Source organism: Ruditapes philippinarum, unplaced genomic scaffold, assembly GCF_026571515.1.
Source record: "Ruditapes philippinarum isolate M1 unplaced genomic scaffold, ASM2657151v2 ctg281_1_1_1_1, whole genome shotgun sequence".
Classification (NCBI taxonomy): Eukaryota; Metazoa; Mollusca; class Bivalvia; order Venerida; family Veneridae; genus Ruditapes; species Ruditapes philippinarum.
This window is the reverse complement of record NW_026851635.1, coordinates 146,408-169,010: the sequence shown is the minus strand read 5'-3', so window position 1 is coordinate 169,010 and position 22,603 is coordinate 146,408. Positions and strand designations below refer to the sequence as shown.

The following is a 22,603-nucleotide window of genomic DNA, read 5'->3' as shown; positions in this document are numbered from 1 at the left end:
AAGCCGGTGCTAGGTGGCGTGGACGGAAGTTTGCACTTGGCAGTACCGTCCATGAACAGGCTCAATCAAACCGAGCCTGCAACATTATAAATTTTGCCGTGTTGGGCTTTCTTTAGGGATTCTTATTTTCTCTATTTTAACATATACAATTTATGAAACATTAAAAAAACTTACTTACTACAGTAGTGTTAAACAATCATTTTAGATGCTCAAATGTTATCTATTGACTTAAAATGAGGCTCTGTGTCGGTTTTTTCTAAAATAATACCTCCGTTGCGACCGTTGCACCAACAAATCTCCATTGCGTATTTTAGTGGTACCCTACCAAAATTAGTGTCCTGTTGCCAAGAAAACAAGATGGCGGCACAGGTAAAGAAAAAGTAGTCTACACAAATAATTAATAAAGAAACCGTAAACGTCTCTCTGTAGGAATTATTTTGTTATTATGATTTAGAATTCTGTTATATGTATCAAACTAAGTCGTCGGTGTTGGGTGCTAATATGTATATAATCTAAGATAATTGATAACGATTCGCCCTGATAACGATTCGCCCTGGATTTTGACGATTCGCTCCATTTAAAGATACCCATGAAAGTCAATAAGATCATTAAGATTAAGAAGAAAAAAAACACAAATAAATAAAGTTAATGTAGGTAACTGATATATTTATAAAATGAAATGACACATTTGATTATTTCTTAATCTAATAACATAAACAGCTGTTCAATAAGTTTCTCATTTAACTGTTTATGCATAAAAAGATCATATATCCCGGTGTAACCTAAATTCGGCGATATAAGAACAAATGCCAATGGCATTTTCAATAAACTATAGTAATCTATAATTATACTTGATTTAATTTTACTACAACTATTTAAAAGTTACTTTAACTGTTTAAGTTGATTTCTAACAACGTAATCGTTCAGCGGTTGCCAAATATAAACAAATATGGCTGATGTTTAATCTTACTACGATCTGAAAACGTCACCTACATTCGGCAATTCTGATTGGTTGCAGTAAATTTTTAATTTTTGTAGGATTGTGACGTAGTATGTTGACCTAGATCGGCAGTAAAAATAGTAAGATAACAGATGGCGACTGTCAAATTATTCTAAGCAACAATATCAATCAAAAAGAGGAAAGTATAGATAAACTTGAAATTGCCTCAGGTAAAACACACAATTTTCTCTAAGTCATATTCAATTTTAATGTTTACCAGCTGTATCTCCATCTTTAGCGGAGAAAATCACTCGAGTCGTAAAACTAGACCGTGGGACATAAACATGATTGACCTTCACCTCTGAAATCTCTAACAAAACATCGCCAAATTTAGGAGAACGCCAAATTTGGGTCATTGTAGGATATGACAATTGTTGAAATAGCTGTACATTTTAGTGTTATTTCCATGCTTGTTCCTGTGACGTCATCATATGTCACTGGTCAATTTTTAGAAATGCCCACTACTCTTGGTAAATAAAGCATATCTATATGACTGGGGTAGCGAGTAGGGCAACTGCAGGTGGTGTGTATAACCTATAACACAGGGGATGGCCATGGTGTGATAATCGGGAGAGAGCCCATGTGTCCGAGTAGCACATCATGTCCAAGTCTATAACTTAACTCACAGTAATAGTGAGCTTAGCACAAGATATTTATAAAGTTCTAGTAATAGTGATACAGTTGGAACTGATAATACTGTACACTCTAAATCAAACCAAATATCCTCACATGACTTATGTAAATTTTCTATAATTAGGAAATACGAGTTAAGGTATTCTTGGGCAAATATAAAGTGGCAATAAATTGATATGGAAAAAACATATTCGACCATGTATGTCCTAGATAAAATATGTTTATTTGTATTTTTTTTTCAGGTTGAAATAATTTGTTAAATGAAGTTTAAAGATGAATACACTCACAGTAGAGGGTGGACTGATTAACAATGAGAGCCTTGGTCATTTTTGTAAAATAGGCAAAGAAAGAATTAGCGATGAGCTGGACAACCTGAATAAAGTCATGTTTAAATGTGGAGGATGCAGAGAAGAACTTAAGACAATATGTGAGTTACATGAGCACCTTTTAACAGAGTTTTTATTGGGGTCATACCTGTATAATCACGATACAAGAACAGCATTTCCGGTACATGCATCTGTTTCAAAAGAGACTCAAACAGAGAGCCCATGTCATGTGACAGAAGATAAATGTGTTACAGTAGATTGTCAACATCATAGAAAATTAATTTGTGTAAGTGATATTGAAAATCATTTTGGAATATTGAAGGATGGTTCACAAGTCACTTCAGATAATTTTAGGCAAGAAGATGGTAGTGATGGATTCAAAAATGAAAGGAAAAGAAAATGTGAAAAAAGAAAAAAAGGAACAGGTCGTGGGAAAAAAGCGAAAAAGAAAGCAAGACCCAGAAATAGTAATCATTGTAAAATTGAAAATGTCATAGATTCAGTAGAAGAAGTAAATGATGATCTCAAGCAAATAGGTGATTCTCCTGAGTCACAGGATATAGTAGATAACCAGTTGAATGCTGTGAAAGAAGAGGTAATGGATTATAACTATGACGAGTCCACTGATGAAAACACTGACAACTTACATGATTTGGAAATCCCGGTAAATGGACAATCAAAGAAAAAACCATCAATCAAGAAGGTAAAGAGACAAATGAAAATGAAGATAAGCTCAGGTGCAAAAAGTAAAAAGTCGCACAAACTTAAAAAAAGGTCAATTCAATCAAATCATACATTAATGGAAACTACAGGTGTAGACGAAGAAAGTGTTTATATACATTTAAATCACACTGAAAATGATAATTTTCTAAATAATAATTCAAATGACAGGAATTTTCTGAATAATAATTCAAATGACGGGACCAATTCTGATTTTAAAGAATGTGATGTTAAAAAGAGAGGTCGTCCGAGAAACAAAACCGAGAAATTTACCGGTACATGTGATCACTGTGATACTGTGTTCCATAGTGAAAAACGGTACAATATGCATTTATACAGTGTTCATAAGGCTCTTTATCCATTCTCCTGTAAACAATGCAACTTTAAGCCATTTACAAACAAGGAGGACTTTAATGAACATAAGGAACACCATCCAAAACAAGTTTATAATTGTGAACTGTGTGGTAAAGAACTTAAATCAAGGTGAGTGAGGCTGACATGTCTGGTGTTTTGTTGTTGTTATTTTTCAAAACAGTTTTTTTTTTAACTGTAAATACTCAAATTTAGTTGTCAACATCATATAGCTCAGCTGGTTTGATAATATGCGGACAGGCCTTAGTCAAGTATTCATATAACATAACTTTTATAAGTTATATGCAATTATTTCCAGTAATAAGGACAAGTGAAAATATTCAAGAATTAACTATATTATATGGACAAGTTAAAAATGCTTCACATAAAAACGGACAAGTAAGTCAAAATCAGATTTTGCCGGGCCTGCTCAGTATGTTCTGTTCTGATTTATGATTGCAAAAATAATAAGATTACAAAATTTATATACATAAATTATATTTATAATATTAAACTTCCTTGTATGGGATAAAAGGTTAAAAAAAAATCAAGGCTTATTTTTCTATACCAGTAACCACTATCTTGTCGTACTGGGAAGAATAGGTTTATGAAAGTTTAATAACTAAAAAATAAGATTTTTACACAATGAAATAATCTATAGTAAAGAGTTTGATATTTAGGGCTACTTTAGATGTGTAAACATATACAAATGTACGTTTATATGCTAAAAAGGATAGCCTGGGAGAAATCTGTGTGAGGAGATCACTGTAGTGGCAAAGGTGACTTTGAACCATGATTTGTGTCAAAAATATAAAGCTTTATGACAACAAAAAATGCCAAAGTAAAATTAATATATTATAATTAAAATATACATCTGATTGTATATTTTTCAAGGGAAGGTTTGAAGCTGCATGAATATATACACTCAGGGGAGAAACCATATTGCTGTGACCAGTGTGACTACAGGGGACGTACATCTACACAGCTCAGACAACACATGTACACACATATGGACTCCAAAACTGAACAATGTGAGCACTGTGGCAAGGCCTTCTTTACCAAGGGCAAACTCAAAGAACATTTAAGGTATGTTTTTGTGTACAACTAGTGTAATCTAATTCCTACTTTCCAGTTTAATACAAACCATGTATAATGACATACACAAAATCCTTTGCATCTGGTCTGTTAAAAATTGTTTGAATGTCATGTAAACAAATCATTTAGAAATAATATAAGACTGACATGTAAAGTTACTGTCAGTTTAATCTTTTAATTTTATGCTGCACAAAAAAATTTATCCTCCTGTACTCCCGCACTCACTACTCTCATAGTTCCATGGTGCTTACTTGCCTTTTTTTTAGCAACTTCCTGAACTGGAATACATGTATACCAGATATACACATATATAGAGATTAATGGACACAAATCTTAATTCTGCTTTATCAACTTAGTATTTTATCCCTTGATTTCAAAATAAAACTGTTTCTGTCAGTCATAAAAATATATGCAATTATACTAAGATTTTTACCATATCTTAAAACATGCTCCAAGTTAGACTTTCACAATTTCTTAAAACATTCTTTAAGTTGTTCTTGCAAGTAAACTTTGTATGCAAGAATTAAAGATGTATTGTAAACATTTTGTATGCAGGAATTATAGATAGATTTGAATAATTTACATGTAATGCGTTATTACGAAACTTGATTTGATACATGCATTTGAGTCTGTCAAAATTCTCATTTCTGATTAGATTAGATGAGATACCAATTATTTTAATTTCCATGTTATAATCTAGATGAATTTTTTGTTTTCAGGTATTGTCGTAAAGAGTTTAATCATTACTGTCCGCATTGCCAGAAAGGTTTTCCAACTAACTCAGGTCTACGTAAACATATTCTGATGCACACAGGTGAACGAGCATTTGTTTGTGATGTTTGTGGATTTGCAACATTTAGGATTTCTTTACTTAACAGTCATATGAGGACCCATACAGGTAGATATCATGTTGATATTGTTCTTATTAAAAACTCATAAATGAAATATTGAGAAATATTGATAAAATAAAATGCATATTTTCATTTTCTGTATTTTTCACTGTTAGTGTTAAGGAGTGAAATAATGTATATTTTTTGTATTTTCACTGCCTGACTACTTTCTTCTAGATTCAGTCAATACTCAATATTATAGGGGGAGTCTTTCATAGGTCAAAATAGAGAAAAAATATATAATAAACAGAATTTTTTTTCCTTTGAATACAGGGTTCATTTTCATCATGTGGTATAAAAATTATCATATTTCATTTGTAGTTACTACCATCTTTGAAATATCTTCATATCTTCATGTGAATAAATTTTCATACCAGTTGATGAATGTAATTACCTTATACATGTATAAAGATTTTAATGTTAACCCTTATGTTGACATAAATAAAAAGAATTGAAGGACATTATTGGCTGTGATTAAGAACCAGTAATACATTTATTAAGTATAATTGTGTAACTGAGTGACAATTTAATACAAAATAATTTTTCTTGTCCAGAGTTACTTACAATGCTTAATTTGCAGTGTTAAGGCTTGTCCTGCTTTCAAGTGGGATATGACAGTTATTTCCATATATTTTTAAATTGTTTTAAAAAGCTGAAATTTAGTGGCAATAATTATGGTCAAACTGCATAAATGTGGAGGCTGGCCTTGTTATAATTATGTGAAAGTCTAATACTGGTGACATGGGAAAGTGCTAGGATACAAAGAGTTGTAATGCCAAGCTCTAGAGTCTTACTCTGTCATTATGCTTTCGAAAGTTTTCCTGATAAAAGGAAAATTATATCGAGGATATTTGTTTAGATCAGTGTAAGATAGGAATATATTTCACCGAGTGAGCACCAAAAGGTATGTTTCACGAGTGGGGCAACCACAAGTGAAATATTAACTTTTGGTGTTCACAAGGTGAATTATATTTCGATCTTACACTAAATTAAACAAATTTTCTTTTTCTGTATGCAAAGACATGTTTAGAAAGACATTTTAATCGTGTACTAAATGATAAGTAAGCCAAATGATAATACAACATGACATCATTTATGACGTCACGTCAGTAAGTTGTTTTCCAGTACCATGCAGGCTGGTAATTCAATGATACAAGGTAATGGGCTTAAATTCAAAACAGTGAAAAATATCTAATTGATAATTTCAATCATTGTTTTAAACAGTGAAATGTCTGTTTTTTATTTCACTGATATATTTCTATAAACGACCAAAAGCATGTAATAAATTCCTGTATCAAATACATGTATAATGCACAGATGGTTTATCTGGTTCTTGGTTCTTCTTGACCATAACATTAAAGGCACATTAACTCTAAGGAATAAGTACATAATGTCTTCATTAAAGGCCCATTATGCGCCAGCCCGAAATGCTTTCATTTTTATGAATCAAAATCTTTTTATTTTGGGAAATAAGTATTCTTTTAAAGTTTCCTACAAGTTACTCATTGGCTTATAACTTTATTTTTCATCTATTGCATTTTGGCAAGTAGTACATTTCTAGTGATTAGTATTTTGTATGGAAGTCTAAATAATACTTTGTTTACATTTTGCTACTTTTATGACATATTATTCTACAAATATAGGGCTATTTTCTTCTGGTAAGAAACCTCTTATCTGAGGCATAGTCTGCCTTTTAAAAGGGCCTACATGTGTTTTATACTACCTTGATAATTGATTTACATAATAGAACATGTCTCACTATTATCACCTGAAGACAGTAGCGCTGAATATAAAAGTAGCCGAATGTAAACAAAGTTTAGTTTAACTTCCATTCAAAATACTAAATAATAATAATAGTACTAAATTCCAAATTGGGAAAAAATTGTTCAGCTATGTGGTTAATATGTAACATTTCAGAAACTGTAACAGGACAATAAAAAAACAACAACAACAGTTTTTGATAGATAAAAGAAATTCATTTTTTTGGTTTAATGATCCTTGATAAACGTAATTCATTTTCAGGGCTTAATGGGCCTAGATAAACGTAATTCATTTTCAGGGCTTAATGGGCCTAGATAAACATAATTCATTTTCAGAGCTTAATGGGCCTTTAATCATGATGATGTGAGTAAAAAAAGTCTATGGAAAGTCTTTTTTCTGTTGCAGGTGAAAAACCTCACAAGTGTAAGGAATGTGGTGCGAAGCTGGCTACACGTGGTACATTGTTGTTACATCTACGAACACACACTCACGAGAAACCATTTGTATGTTCATACTGTAGCAAGGCCTTTACTTCAAAATGGAATCTACAGACTCATCTTAGACAACATACAGGTTTGTTTGTATATGTGTATGTGTGCTCATACTTAAATGCTTAGGATTTACTATCAACTTTTATTGAGATAATATTTGAAATAGTGTAAGTGGTAATGACCAGTTACAGTGTAATTTGAATTTAAGAAGGGTAACTTCTGTATTATGTGTCATAGTTAGCATAACTTCAAAGTTTGCTTTGACTAATATAGTTTATGTAGATTACATCTTATGACTTGCATGGTTGCTTGGTTATATGTGTTCAAGTTGTTAGAGCTATTTTAATACCGTATATCAGGTTATTTTTGCGTACAGCAAATTACGCAGTTTAAAATCAAGTCACATTAACAACGAAATTCCTGTATTGAAATGTAGTAAATTTTAGCGACTCTTTTTTTCGAGATATTCAGTGCATGGAATAAAGCTAAAATTAGATACATGCAAAGAAAAAACAACTGATAAAAGACATTCTATTGTTGGGGGTGAGTTAAGGATACTTACTTTAAATAACATAGACCTATCATGGTAGAAGTTATATTCTTGCAGTTAAAAAAGCTATTCAACCAGCTTGTAAATAATTTGTGGTTTTACTGAAGTGCCAGCAGTTTATAATTATAATCAGGTGCCTGGGTTTATTAGGATGTCTGGGGTTTATGATTTTATTCAGATGCCTGAAGTATGTGGTTTTATTAGCTCGACTATTCGAAGAATATGAGAGCTATTGTAGTCGCCCCGGCGTCGGCGTCAGCGTCCGCGTCGGCGTCTGCGTTGGTTAAAGTTTTTTGTAAAGTCAAATATCTCAATTATTACTTGAGATATTCAATTGAAACTTACAATACTTATTTATAGTAACAAGGTACATCAGATTGACAAGTTGGATAACTCTGCCTACAATATTGACAGAATTATGCCCCTTTTTAACTTAGAAATTTTGGTTAAAGTTTTTTGTAAAGTCAAATATCTCAATTATTGCTTGAGATATTCAATTGAAACTTACAATACTTATTTATAGTAACAAGGTACATCAGATTGACAAGTTGGATAACTCTGCCTACAATATTGACAGAATTATGCCCCTTTTTAACTTATAACTTTTGGGTAAAGTTTTTTGTAAAGTCAAATATGTCAATTATTGCTTGAGATATTCAATTGAAACTTACAATACTTATTTATAGTAACAAGGTACATCAGATTGACAAGTTGGATAACTCTGCCTACAATATTGACAGAATTATGCCCCTTTTTAACTTATAACTTTTGGGTAAAGTTTTTTGTAAAGTCAAATATGTCAATTATTGCTTGAGATATTCAATTGAAACTTACAATACTTATTTATAGTAACAAGGTACATCAGATTGACAAGTTGGATAACTATGCCTACAATATTGACAGAATTATGACTCTTTGGAACTTAGAAATTTCGGTTAAAGTTTTTTAGTAAAGTCAAATATTTCAATAATTGCTTGAGATATTCAATTGAAATTTAAAATACTTTTTTATAGTAACAATGTACATCAGTTTGCAAAATTGCATAACTCTGCCTGCAATATTTGCAAAATTATTTGCCCCTTTGAAACTTAGAAATTTTGGTTAAAGGTTAAAGGTCTTCAAAGATATTTACTTGAAACTTTACACATGCACTAAGGGTCATAATTGGAGGGTCATACTATCAAGCGCTTAGAATAGTCGAGCATGCTGTCCTACCGACAGCTCTTGTTTAAGTACCTGTTGTTTGTAGTTTTATTCAGGCGTCTGCAGTTTAGGGTTAGCTGGACTCCTTTCATTTGTGATTCTCTCAGTTGGCTTCAGTTTATGGTATTACCAACATGCTTGCAGTTTCTTTTTTACTCAAATGCTTGTGGTTTTAATCAGGCTCCTGTCGTTTGTAGTTTTGATCAGACACCTGCTTTACCATAAGCAGTACATTAATGATCACATAGATTTCCCCCATTCACCAGTAAAAATAGCCACATTACAATATGTCTTTATCAGTGTCTGTGACTAAAAACGACATGATAGCAAAATGACCATTCAATTCAGGTTTTTGGTCTAAGACTTGTTGAATAATTATTTTATTATCTTTTGTTTTATTTTTTAGGGGAAAAACCATACAAATGTGAAATATGTGGTCAGGGTTTCAAGCAGAATGTATTACGAAAAGCCCACATGCGAAGTCATCTTGAATGTACCTCGATTGAACCAAATACAGATGCATTAACCATTAAAGATCTTTCTACAGAACTCCTTACCACCATGGAGCCGGACAACAAAGAACATAACCTCCAGAATCATATGGATACACTTGACACGAGGGAACCAGTCAGTATCATAGGTAGTGACAGAAGCTTGGAACCGGACAAAATTCACATGGAAAGTTTTGTTTACGATAGAAATATAGATGGGGATATGTTGAACCAAGGTGTACCAAGTGAGAACTTGCATCCCTTAGACCTAAAGTTGCACTTTTCAAGTGGGGCTGATTTGAAGACTATGTATAATACCTCTGTGATAAACTCCCACCAGTTACAATCCACATCATTTGATATGATCAATTATCAGGATATTAAACATGTGTGATGAATGATAAAACATATATATATATATATTTATTTATTTATTTATCTGTCCGATATTAAGTTGAATATATTTGTCATCAAATTGATAAAGTAGACATTGCTAGAAAGTAGAAGCGAAACCACTTCAACCTAAATTAATAATATGCTGAAGTTTAATGCATGTTTAATCTTGTACTTTTTGAATTTTTTTAATTAAAGCAATTAAATTTTGTTTAATAAGAATCCAAAATTTAAGGTGCATATATCTTGGGGTTTTTTTTATCAGCATTGAACTTCGATTTTATTTCTTATAAACTGAAATGTTGCTTGAGAAATAAAATTCTGGATAAATGTACTAACATATAAATGCATGAGGGTACTGGTCGGGGACCATCAACTGGATACTTTTGAAGATATTTCTATACAGAGTTCATAAGATCTAAAAATTTGACATAGTACATCTAAGTTCTTAAGTGCTGATTATGTTGACACTTATATCTGAGGCCCGTCAAGGGAAATATCAGAATTACCTAAATTGTCTACACTACAGTACCATGTGTCCTGTGACAGATATGTAATGACTGATTTAATTCAGATAAAATCTTGGGTGTTTTATAATTTTTTGTTTTCAACATGATATACAATATTTCAACAGCATTTAGGATATTCTATTGTTTACTCTGCAAATGATCATAGCTAGTACAACAGGTAGGGTATAGCATTCTGATGTCCATTGTCAACATTCTTGAAAAATACATTAAACTATTACTGTATACATAAGTTGATATAAATATAATTACTTAATTATAGAAGAAATATGCATTTATTGTTGATTAAAAAGTGCCTGATAGATTGATAACCACTGAACAAAGAAAATCTCATCCGGGTTTGATGGTCCCCAACCATTATATATAACTTTCTCTGCATTTTCTTACCAAAACGTTTTTTCAAACATATAAACACCCATCAAAGCGATGAATGTAATGCTTTACCCTTGTTATGATTTTTTTTTCATTGTATCATAAACATTCCTGTACCAATATACTATTTATATTAACACAATTTGTAATCAGAGTAAACGTAAAGTTTAGACATGGCTTGCTTAGACATGGCTTTGCTTAAAACTAGTCCTGTCTGTATTTTAAAATCAACTATTTTTGTTATGTATTCAAGTTAATGACATTGAAATCTGTTCATCTGAATATTTGAGCCGTGTCAAGACAAAACCAACATAATGGGTTTGCGACCAGCATGGATCCAGACCAGCCTGCGCATCCGCGCAGTCTGATCAGGATCCATGCTGTTTGCTTACAAATCCTATAAAAAGTAGAGAAACTGATAGCGAACAGCATGGATCCTGATCAGACTGCATGGATGCGCAGGCTGGTCTGGATGCATGCTGGTCGCAAATGCATTACGTTGGTTTTGTCGTGACGTGGCTCATTTTACTTTTTCATTGGGATGGGCTGTATTTCTGATATGTTTTATAATTGGTAAATTCTGTAGATAACAAATGCATTCTTTAATATTTAACATGCTTGTAATATTTTAATGCATATTTATATATACAATCTATAGTCAGAGCACACCTGTAGTCAAATTAGTATATTGTATCTTTAAGAATGCTAGGCAACATAATTTATAATAGAACAAATGACTTATTCTATTTCACTATTTCTACCATACATATCATAAGAAACAACATGTGACATAGACTTTCTGTCATGGTGGTTCTTAAATGCTAAAAATGTAATGAAGTTGTAGGTTATATACTCAACGGCCCAAATATTATCTGAATTTATGTAAGTAAAATTACCAGAGTAATAATTAAAGTTTATAATTAACTTGTAGAAAAACTAGCAAAAAAATAAAACTTTTAATAACAATCTAATCATCTTAGAAGAACTTGTTTTGTGCTTTTATCAACTGGTTATTACTAAACGGATTGTGATATTTTGAAAAGTTGAGAAGTAAAGTTTATGAAAATTGTGTTTTCTATGAGTATTCTTTACTTTAATATTTTTTCTCCAATGTATAAGAAATTAGAAAAAGTCCAGCGTGGCCACTTCAGGGCGATGGGCTTCTGTTTAGCCCAAATGACAGGAAAATGATCCCTGGCATCTAATGTGACAGGGTGAGTAACGTATATTTATAGTTCTTTGTGAAAAGTTCCACTAAAATAAACATCATTGGAATTATTTTTTTATCAGTAATAGATTAGTAATAGAAAATAGTAATAGATAGATTGAAATATGCAATTCAACAGCGTTTTGTCCAATGCAAGACATTTCCCCACTAGATGGAAACCACATGTTTTTGCCGGATTTTATGTTGGTTCAACGAATGGACGAATGGATTGAGAAATTAAACACCACATGACGAAAATGGAGTACAGAAGACCTCAATCTGAATCATAATCAAGGTTCAGAACTACAGATGGGCTGACATCTTCCCATTTGCCCCTAGTTTTATTTCTTTAATTTACTCCCGCCCTTCCCCGGGTCACCTGTCCCATTTCCCTGTGCCCTTTGACTGTGTGGGCTTTTATACTATCATTTGTTAGCTCACCTGTCACAAAGTGACAGGGTGAGCTTTTGTGATCGCTTTTCGTCCGGCGTCCGTCCGTCCGTCGTCCGTTAACTTTTACTTTAAATGACATCTCCTCATTAACCACAAGGCCAATTTCATCCAAACTTCACAGGAATGTTCCTTTAGTGGTCACCTTTAAAAATTGTTCAAAGAATTTAATTCCATGCAGAACTCTGGTTGCCATGGCAACCGAAAGAAAAAACTTTAAATATCTTCTTTTAAAAAACCCTAAGAGCTAGAGCTTAGATATTTGGCATGAAACATCTTTTAATGAGTGTCTACCAAGTTTGTTCAAATAAAAGCCCTGGGGTCAAAATTGGCCCCGCCCCGGGGGGTCATTGATTTTCCCTATATGCATATAGTAAAAACTTAAAAAATCTTCTTTTAAAGATCCCAAAGAGCTAGAGCTAAGATATTTAGCATGAAACATGTTCTATTGAGTGTCTACCAAGTTTGTTCAAATAAAAGCCCTGGGGTCAAAATTGGCCCCGCCCCAGGGGGTCATTGATTTTCCCTATATGCATAATATTATAGTAAAAACTTAAAAAATCTTCTTTTATAGATCCCAAAGAGCTAGAGCTAAGATATTTAGCATCAAACATGTTTTAATAGGTGTCTACCAAGTTTGTTCAAATAAAAGCCCTGGGGTCAAAATTGGCCCCGCCCCGGGGGACATTGCTTTTCCTTATATGTGTATAGCAAAAACTTAAAGAAATCTTCTTTGGAAAAACCCAAATAGCTAGAGTTTAGATATTAAGCATGAAACATCTTCTAGTGAGTGTCTACAAAGTTTGTTCAAATAAAAGACCTGGGGTCAAAATTGGCCCCACCCCTGGGGTCATTGATTTTCCTTATATGTGTATAGCAAAAACTTAAAATCTTCTTTGAAAAAACCCAAATAGCTAGAGTTTAGATATTAAGCATGAAACATCTTCTAGTAAGTGTCTACAAAGTTTGTTCAAATAAAAGCCCTGGGGTCAAAACTTGCCCGCCCCAGGGGTGTCATTGTTTTTAACTATATGTGTATAGTAAAAACTTAAAAAAATCTTCTTTTAAAAAGCCCAATGAGCTAGAGCTTAGATGTTTAGCATGAAACATTTTCTCATGGGTGTCTACTAAGTTTGTTCAAATAAAAGCCCAAGGGTCAAAATTGGCCCCGCCCCAGGGGGTCATTGATTTTCCCTATATGCATATAGTAAAAACTTAAAAAATCTTCTTTTAAAGAACTCAAAGAGGTAGAGCTAAGATATTTAGCATCAAACATGTTCTAATAGGTGTCTACCAAGTTTGTTCAAATAAAAGCCCTGGGGTTAAAATTGGCCCCGCCCCGGGGGTCATTGATTTTACTTTTATGTGTATTATAAGCAAAAACTTAAAGAAATCTTCTTTGAAAAAACCCAAATAGCTAGAGTTTAGATATAAAGCATGAAACATCTTCTAGTGAGTGTCTACAAAGTTTGTTCAAATAAAAGACCTGGGGTCAAAATTGGCCCCGCCCCGGGGGTCATTGATTTTCCTTATATGTGTATAGCAAAAACTTAAAATCTTCTTTGAAAAAACCCAAATAGCTAGAGTTTAGATATTAAGCATGAAACATCTTCTAGTAAGTGTCTACAAAGTTTGTTCAAATAAAAGCCCTGGGGTCAAAACTGCCCCCCAGGGGTGTCATTGTTTTTAACTATATGTGTATAGTAAAAACTTAAAAAAATCTTCTTTTAAAAAGCCCAATGAGCTAGAGCTTAGATGTTTAGCATGACACATCTTCTTATGGGGGGGGGGGCTATATACAGGTGAGCGACCTCAGGGCCATCATGGCCCTCTTGTTTAATTCCTTATTGGTTACTAATTTTTTCTTCTTCTGTATCATTTTAGTTAGTAGCCTGCCCATGCTCTGTTTTGTGTCCTGTCCTGTTTTTGTTTGAGGTCCTCCTGGACTCCGTGCTACTGGTTTTTGTTGCTAGATCGTGTGGGGATTGCGTTCCTTGTTGATCTTGTTTATCATATTTTATCTGCTATCACCACATTATGTTATGTTAGTGTGTCTGTCAGTAAACTAGCAGTCTGATTGTTATGGATATTCGTGAACAGACTCAGTCAAACCGACTCTTGCAATTTTAATGTGATAAGTGTTGTTTAATCGCTTCCGAGGGATCACCCCTTTTCCAGATTCAGTTTTAAATACAATCTGCACTGCTTTAAGGAAATGAAAGAGATTATGGGAAATATTGTGCCGTTGGTAAAAGTATGATAATTATAAAGCAGTACACCTCGAGATGGAAAAATAAAAAAAGGATAAAATTAATCTCAAGCAACATAACTTAATCTTAAAGTTACATTAAATAAATATGTAAAAATATTTTGCCGTCGGCCTAATAACCAAGCATTCTACTGTTTTATTAACCTTATTAACAGTATTGTTGTAAATCTCATCAAATATTGTTCATAAATTAAAGATTTTAAACGGAAAACCCCACGGTAACACTAAAGTTCGTATACGAATTTTAACATGCAAATGAAGACTATAATCAGTTCATGTATGTGCTACGTCACAGTGTTATAGTTGCTATACAGAACACAGCAAATACGAGATTTTCATGTGCATACACACTTTAACCGTTTTAGCTTCACGGTGCACTTGGCATAACGTTCAGAAAAAGATAATCATCTCGTAAAAATATTAAATTTGTATAAAAACAAAGCGTAAATATACCGTTATATTAGGACTGCTACTTATAACCATGTTTGTTGGTACGGATGACCCGAAGGCGGAGTTTCTCATGCAAATTCCGATTTCGCCACAATGAGGTCGCAGATGTTTATGCTTATAAAACTCATTTTGGTTGCCTTGATCTGGAGTCGATATGAAACCAAATTTACTAATGAAATGTCGCTATTTCTGTTTTTAAGAAATTCATTTAATGTAGCTTTAATAATAAAATAACATGAGCATACCTATAGCCATTATACATTCATTTAAATATGACAAGCGATATTGGAGTATTAAATAATGCACGATGTATACTAGTTTTTTACTTTTGAAAAGGTGCATGATCTTGAATGAATGTGTGTCACGCTTTCAACACATTGAATACATAATTTTTCTCTGATAAACGTTATCTAACACGTGATTAATGTTCATGCCATATATGATATATTGATGTAAGTAGATGTAATGGTGTTTTCTTAAAGGATGACGACGGCAACACCTATAATGATCAAAGTCACCAAAGAAATTCGATTGTAACTTCAAGCTGTAGAAATAAACGAAAATATACAATTATATGCAAGTAACTGTTTTTATAATTATATTGCTTAATAAAACATACATATGAATGGTGTATGCCCTACCTTTATATCATTTTAGATAATGTATTTTGCCATATGAATGATTTAATATTGATGAAATGATAATTATAATAATATGATTACTGCGTGTTTATTTCGATCGTGTTAATCAAAGAAACATATAGATGTATATAATTGCTTAATCCCCCTTACACCAGTTCATCAATGCTACAGGTTGTGCAGTTTATGGTCACTGCCTGACCAACTTTCTTCGCATTAACGTCGACTTTGATTGGAGGAACTGCATGCAAAACGTGTACAATATGTTTGCAATACATTCAGAAAACAACAACAACAAAATTGAATTGAAAGTACAAATTAACGTAAAAGTTAAACATAGATTATTCTCCAAACAATTTTATGATATCTAATATTATGAAGTTTTTATACATTGTTGAGTACAAAATATATTTCTATCGAAGAAGTATTAAACGCTAGCTCGATAGAAATCGTACACAAAAATGTATGATTAACTCTCATTGCACACCATCGATTTTCATGGGGAAACACTGTAATTTAAAGAAAATACTCAAAACAAATAGAGTTATACTGTTCACTTAAATGATGACGGCGGAAACCGCAACAACAATCAACGTCATCCAGGCTGTAAGACTGGAACTATCAGCTGTAAAAGAAAACAAATCTATATTTTGAAGACGGTATCAAACGACTTTCTTTTATATGTAGCTTAATACAGACGATTTATGTCAAAAAGATGTGAGTTTTATGCCGTATTAAAATATGTTTTGTCTCAATGAATGATTGTGAAAATATCCTAGTTTAACAATATTTTTATCATTAACAGGGAAAATGTTCATACTTCCGTAAACGTACGGTTTCGATTCGTAAAAAATAAATTTGAGCCGCGTCACGACAAAACCAACATAATGGGTTTGCGACCAGCATGGATCCAGACCAGCCTGCGCATCCGCACAGTCTGATCAGGATCCATGCTGTTCGCTATCAGTTTCTGTACTTGTAATAGGATCTGTAAGCGAACAGCATGGATCCTGATCAGACTGCGCGGATGCGCAGGCTGGTCTGGATCCATGCTGGTCGCAAACCCATTATGTTGGTTTTGTCGTGACAATGCTCAAATTTGTCATCGAGTCTGATTATCACAATAGATTGTAATTGATGTTTTATTTAAAGTGAATAAATTCGTGTAATTGTATTAATTATCAATCAAGACCTCAACGATATGAATTAATTAATTCAAGCAAACTGTCTTCACTTGATCTTTAGAAAAGGGATTTGTTATGAGCATTCAAAAAGATGTGAAAGATCCCTTGTTACGACTAATGTTTTTATTTATTGAATAAACACTATATCTTATTATCACGATTTATAAATGACGATTTGCTACGTTATAAACAACATATAACACCATGTACGGGTATGATACTCACATGATTCTCTAAATGGTGCAAGTTGGATAGATGTACATAGATCGGTATTCAAATGCTTTGCACAACAGAAAGCCATCTCTCCATCTTTAACATCGTCTACGTTGATGTCGAGAGATTGCGATATACTTTTACCATTATACTCAGCGTCAGCAATGATTGGCTGATAATTACTTGTGATAATAGAGTTATTTGAGGCTACATCTTCATTTCCCTTATACCAGGTTAACAAAGCTACAGGGTTCGACGAATCGGATGTGCAGTTTAGTGTTAGGGTCTTATCATCTTTATTTGCAGTAATGTTGACATTTGTTGGTGGAACTGAATGTAAAATATGGAACATCTTTTCATATTATTTCATTATCTATTTCACATAATTACTACTATTTAAGTTGTGCTTAAATATTAACTTGGCTTGATATAATAAAATTTAGATACCTTTAATTACATCATTTAAAATCAACGCAAACAACAACAACAACAGTAACAAAACACAACCACAAAAAATTAAGTTTTGACAACAATTGACTTACAGTTAAACATATTTTTTGGAGTTAGTGTTAAGATGTTCCCAAGGTTTTTGTAATGAAATTCGCATTGGTTTTCTTCGCGACCGTTACTTTCTTTTGTTATTCCTATTGTTGTTACAGCGCCACACAATGTTCGATTTTCACGAGTTGGATCCTATGTAAAGCAATAAAAATGTAACCAATGACAAAATGCTTTGTAAACCTTAGACGAAATGTTTTCAGTATCAATGAATGAATATCAAATCCTGCTAGCGCTTACAAATTTCAAAGCCTGAAAGTTCGAGGAAAATTTGGGGCGTCATGGATTTCAGTTACATAAAAATATTTAAAGCTAGTTTTGAGCTCACTGGTTAAAGGTAACGTATGCCAGGGGCAATAGTTTTAATGGAATACTATTCGAGATAATAATATTTGCACTACGGTCTAAGTAATAGAAAGAGCATCGAAACACGAGGCTATCTGATTTGTACGAGGCTATCAGATTGCCGAGTGTTTTGATGTTCTTTCTCTTTTGTATCATAGACAAAAATAAAAACAAGTTCCCTGTTGTCACATTATGAAACCCCAGAAAAAAGTAAAAAGTAGCCAAAGAACAAGCATTTGGATATGATATTTCTGTCACTATTCCTTTCTCTGTCGTTACAATAAGTAAACCCCAAGACAATGAGCCAATCAATAGGCATGTTTTGAAGTGCGGGTAACTAATACATGCACTCAAGTTAACGCACTGTGCATGTATATGTATACGATTTAACTCTGACACATTTTCAACAGAAAGGTTCCCAGACTATGATACAAATGGGTTGTTGTATCATAGTTTGAGGACCTTTCTGTTGCCCATTGATTGGCTCATTTTTGCTGTGGTTTACTTATTTTGACGGCAGAGAAAGGGAAAGCGATAGAAAAATTATATTCAAATATTCAAAACACCCGGCAATCTGATAAATATTCGGAGGATACAAACCCCCGTCCAAATCAGACAGCTTCGTGTTTCGATGTTCTTTCTTTTAACTTAAAGTAGTTAATTTCATGGCAGCTTTAAGAACTGCAATATTCTTCCGTGGTATTAATACAGTCAGTTAATCTAATATGAGATGTGACTTTTTTTTAAAGATAATTTAGACCCCGTTTTGAATAAGTCCATAATTATGTCAGTTCAATTAAAACATAGGAACAATAATTTTAAAATAGGTTTACGTTCTGTGCAAAAGCCATTTATTGTTGTCAATCGCATCTTCTAGGTCCTCTGCGTTTAACTGCAGATAACGACATTCAAATAACTAGAAATGTGTCATCATGCCACGGATGCCCCCGCATGCAACCAAAATTTCAAATAATAATATTTAGTTCCAAATTTGTTTTCACAAATTATTTTTTTCATTTTAAGTTAAAAGCCCTCAAAACTATTCAATGTTAACACAAACCATTTTTATACAAAGTTCAAGGCACTGAAACTATTCAGTGTTAACCTTTTGTAATTTGCATATGATGCATATTTGTAGCCAAAATAATGGGTACATACATTTCCACAAAAGTATGAGTGCTGAAACTGAAAATTCAAATTTTTTCCAACATTCAAGAAAGACAACTTTGTCCAAAATCATTGAACCACGACCAAATTCAAACTTGAACTGCTTATTCCTAAAATGTATCTATATGTCAAATTTGTGTTGAATGTGTACACTCATTGGGGAGATTATGAATGGAAACTTAAAATTTCTGATTTTTTTTTCAAAGTTCAAGAGGGATAACTCTGTCAGCTATCATCAAACCATGACCAAATTCGAACTTGACCAATGCATTCTTATAACATATCCACATCTTTAATTTGTTGTTGAATATGTACAACTGTTGGTGAGATGATGAATGTGAACTGAAAATTTCCTTTTTTTCAAAGTTAAAGGGGCATAACCTTGCCAAAAATCATCGATCCATGACCAAATTCGAACTTGACCTGTGCATTCCTTTGGACATATACATATGTAAAATTTGAGTTGAATATGTAACACTGTTGGGGAGATAATGAACAGAAACTGAAAATTTCATATTATTTTAAAAATGAAAGGGGCATTACTCTGCCAAAGATCATTAAACCATGTACCCAATTCAAACTTGGCGTGCACATTCTTTTAACATATCCATATGTAAAATTTGAGTTGAATGTGTAATACTGTTGGGAGATAATGAACAGAAACTGAAAATTTCATATTGTTTTCAAAGTGAAAGGGGCATAACTCTGCCAAAAATCATGGAACCATGACCAAATTCGAACATGACCTGCAAATTCCTTTGACATATCCATATGTCAAGTTTGAGCTGAATGTGTAATACCGTTGGTGAGATAATGAACGGAAACATAGGCACTTGGTTTCGGGATAAAAAGCCTTTTGAAGGGTTTGTATAACTTAAATTTGATTGAATGTAACGATTTTTTAACGTAGATGTCTCGATTCTAAATTCGACATTTTTCCGATATTGTTTTTTTAGTAATATCGGAAAAATGTCGAATTTAGAATCGAGACATCTACGTTAAAAAATCGTTACATTCAATCAAATTTAAGTTATACAAACCCTTCAAAAGGCTTTTTATCCAGAAACCAAGTGCCTATGAACGGAAACTGAAAATTTCATACTGTTTTCAAAGGGAAAGGGGCATAACTCTGCCCAAAATCATCGAACCATGACCAAATTCAAACTTAACCTGCGCATTCTTTTGACATATCCATATGTCAAGTTTGAGTTGAATCTGTAATACTGTTGGGGAGATAATGAACGGAAACTGAAAATTTCATATTATTTTCAAAGTAAAAGGGGCATTACTCTGCCAAAAATCATAGAACCATGACCAAATTCAATCTTGACCTGTATTTTCTCATGACATCTATTTGAATAGTTTGAGTTGAATGTGTAATACCGTTGGGGAGATAATGAACGGAAACTGAAAATTTCATTTTCAAAATAAAAGGGGCATAACTCTGCCAAAAATTATCGAACCATGACCAAATTCGAACTTGAGCTGTATTTTCTCATGACATATCCATTTGTCAAGTTTGAGTTGAATGTGTTATACCGTTGGAGAGATAATGAACGGAAACTGAAAACTTCATATTGTTTTCAAAGTTAAAGGGGCATAACTCTGCCAAAAATTATCGAACCATGACCAAATTTGAACTTGACCTGTATTTTCTCATGACATATCCATTTGTCAAGTTTGAGTTGAATGTGTAATACCGTTGGAGAGATAATGAACGGAAACTGAAAATTTCATATTATTTTCAAAGTAAAGGGGCATAACTCTGCCAAAAATCATTGAACCATGACCAAATTTAAATTTGACCTGTATTTTCTCATGACATATCCATTTGTCAAGTTTGAGTTGAATGTGTAATACCGTTTGGGAGATAATGAACGGAAACTGAAAATTTCATATTACTTTCAAAGTAAAAGGGGCATAACTCTGCAAAAATCATTGAACCATGACCAAATTCGAACTGGACGTGTATTTTCTCATGACATATCCATATGCCAAATTTGAGTTAAATATGTGCAACCGTTACTAAGATAATGAACGGAAACTGATGATGACAGAATGACGAATGACGGAAGGACAGGGTTTCACTATATCACTGTCGGGTACGTGAAACGGTGCAGATTTTCCGTGATACGGTGCTTCCATCCAATGGATTTTTCCGGTTTTTCTTGTTTATTACAGTAAATGTATAAAATCATCTGTGCAATTTAAACATTTATTCTGTCAATTTGTTTTGTCGAAATTTGTCTACTTTCTGTTTCGTCTCGACAACGGTGCAGACACTAAGCAACGGCGCGGACTTTCCGTAACCGTGCTTAGTGTCTGCACCGTTGTCGAGACGAAACAGAAAGTAGACAAATTTCGACAAAACAAATTGACAGAATAAATGTTTAAATTGCACAGATGATTTTATACATTTACTGTAATAAACAAGAGTATTCACTTCAATATAAGTGTCTCTTGTACGGAGATTGACTCAAAAATTTACCACTTCTCTCGGTTCAAATTTCATGTACATTTATTTACAAAAGTTTTTTTGTAAAAAAATATATATCATATGTTACATACATTGTGAACTTATTGATCTTATAGTGAATTTATTTTTACGTTACATGCAAATATTCTTCTTTTACAATATAAAACGGATTTGTCTAAATACATAGAAAATAAAATGACACGTACCTTTTAGTTGTTTACCTTCCTCCATATTGGATGGAAGCACCGTATCACGGAAAATCTGCACCGTTTCACGTACCCGACAGTGTATATGCCCCAGCCATTATATGGCGGGGGCATAAAAAGAAAAGCTTAACCTTAGCTCAAGAAACTAATCATGTAGACAAAAATGTATTTAATTCTAGGATTATTAAGCCATATTATATGCATGATATCGGGTACAAGTCCCTTTTATATGCATACGATTAAAATAAAATATTTTGATATGAACAATTCACAATCAAACTGTATTAACTACGGGAGTATTATGAATAATAGTCGAGTTGTTCCGATTGTCATTATTGCATATGAATTTATATCAATTACTCGATGCTAGAATATAACTGTTAAGGATATGAAAGTTGGGACACAAATTTTATGAAAATAAGACTCTGACAAACAGACCAAAGTTCAATGGATATAATTGTCACTGTAATTTAATGCAAATCATATCTTACATTTTGGAGTTATGCCAAAGGAACGGAACTTACTGGTTCACATGGATATTTCTTATTGAAAACAATATCAGGTCTGTGATAGGAATAAATAACAAAAAATATTTGACAAGGTGGGTTACTATGGCAACGACAGGTAAACATCGCTG

The 22,603-nt window shown here is 32.9% G+C and overlaps 2 protein-coding genes across 4 annotated transcripts; one reads left to right on the top strand and one right to left on the bottom strand.

The window, feature by feature from the left end:
- The first annotated feature begins 313 nt into the window (after positions 1-313).
- Positions 314-11,872, top strand: LOC132725756 (zinc finger protein 83-like). 3 transcript variants are annotated; one of them, XM_060710976.1, is made up of 6 exons: positions 314-369; positions 1,876-3,162; positions 3,925-4,116; positions 4,845-5,023; positions 7,182-7,349; positions 9,427-11,872. In XM_060710976.1, exons 2-6 carry the CDS (start codon positions 1,907-1,909, stop codon positions 9,903-9,905), a joined length of 2,274 nt encoding a protein of 757 aa, XP_060566959.1. In that variant the 5' UTR covers positions 314-369; positions 1,876-1,906; the 3' UTR covers positions 9,906-11,872. The 3 variants fall into 3 exon arrangements, with proteins under 3 accessions (XP_060566959.1, XP_060567025.1, XP_060567100.1); XM_060711042.1 differs by having other exon boundaries at positions 341-425; XM_060711117.1 differs by lacking the exon at positions 314-369 and adding an exon at positions 1,030-1,170.
- Positions 11,873-16,117: 4,245 nt separating this feature from the next.
- On the bottom strand, positions 16,118-22,102 carry LOC132725967 (uncharacterized). The gene is made up of 4 exons (XM_060711231.1): positions 21,967-22,102; positions 17,757-17,907; positions 17,227-17,544; positions 16,118-16,442 (listed from the first exon to the last, which is right to left on the bottom strand). Exons 2-4 carry the CDS (start codon positions 17,764-17,766, stop codon positions 16,375-16,377), a joined length of 396 nt encoding a protein of 131 aa, XP_060567214.1. The 5' UTR covers positions 17,767-17,907; positions 21,967-22,102; the 3' UTR covers positions 16,118-16,374.
- Positions 22,103-22,603: the final 501 nt, after the last annotated feature.

Bases quoted from the DNA above. Each gene is read 5' to 3' on its own strand.
- LOC132725756 (XM_060710976.1), top strand. From the start codon at position 1,907: ATGAATACACTCACAGTAGAGGGTGGACTGATTAACAATGAGAGCCTT. The intron at 3,163-3,924 runs GTGAGTGAGGCT...ATATTTTTCAAG, and splicing joins GGTAAAGAACTTAAATCAAG to GGAAGGTTTGAAGCTGCATG. The intron at 4,117-4,844 runs GTATGTTTTTGT...TTTTGTTTTCAG, and splicing joins AAACTCAAAGAACATTTAAG to GTATTGTCGTAAAGAGTTTA.
- LOC132725967 (XM_060711231.1), bottom strand. The intron at 16,443-17,226 runs GTGAGTATCATA...TTTCTTTTACAG, and splicing joins TGCACCATTTAGAGAATCAT to CTGATAGTTCCAGTCTTACA.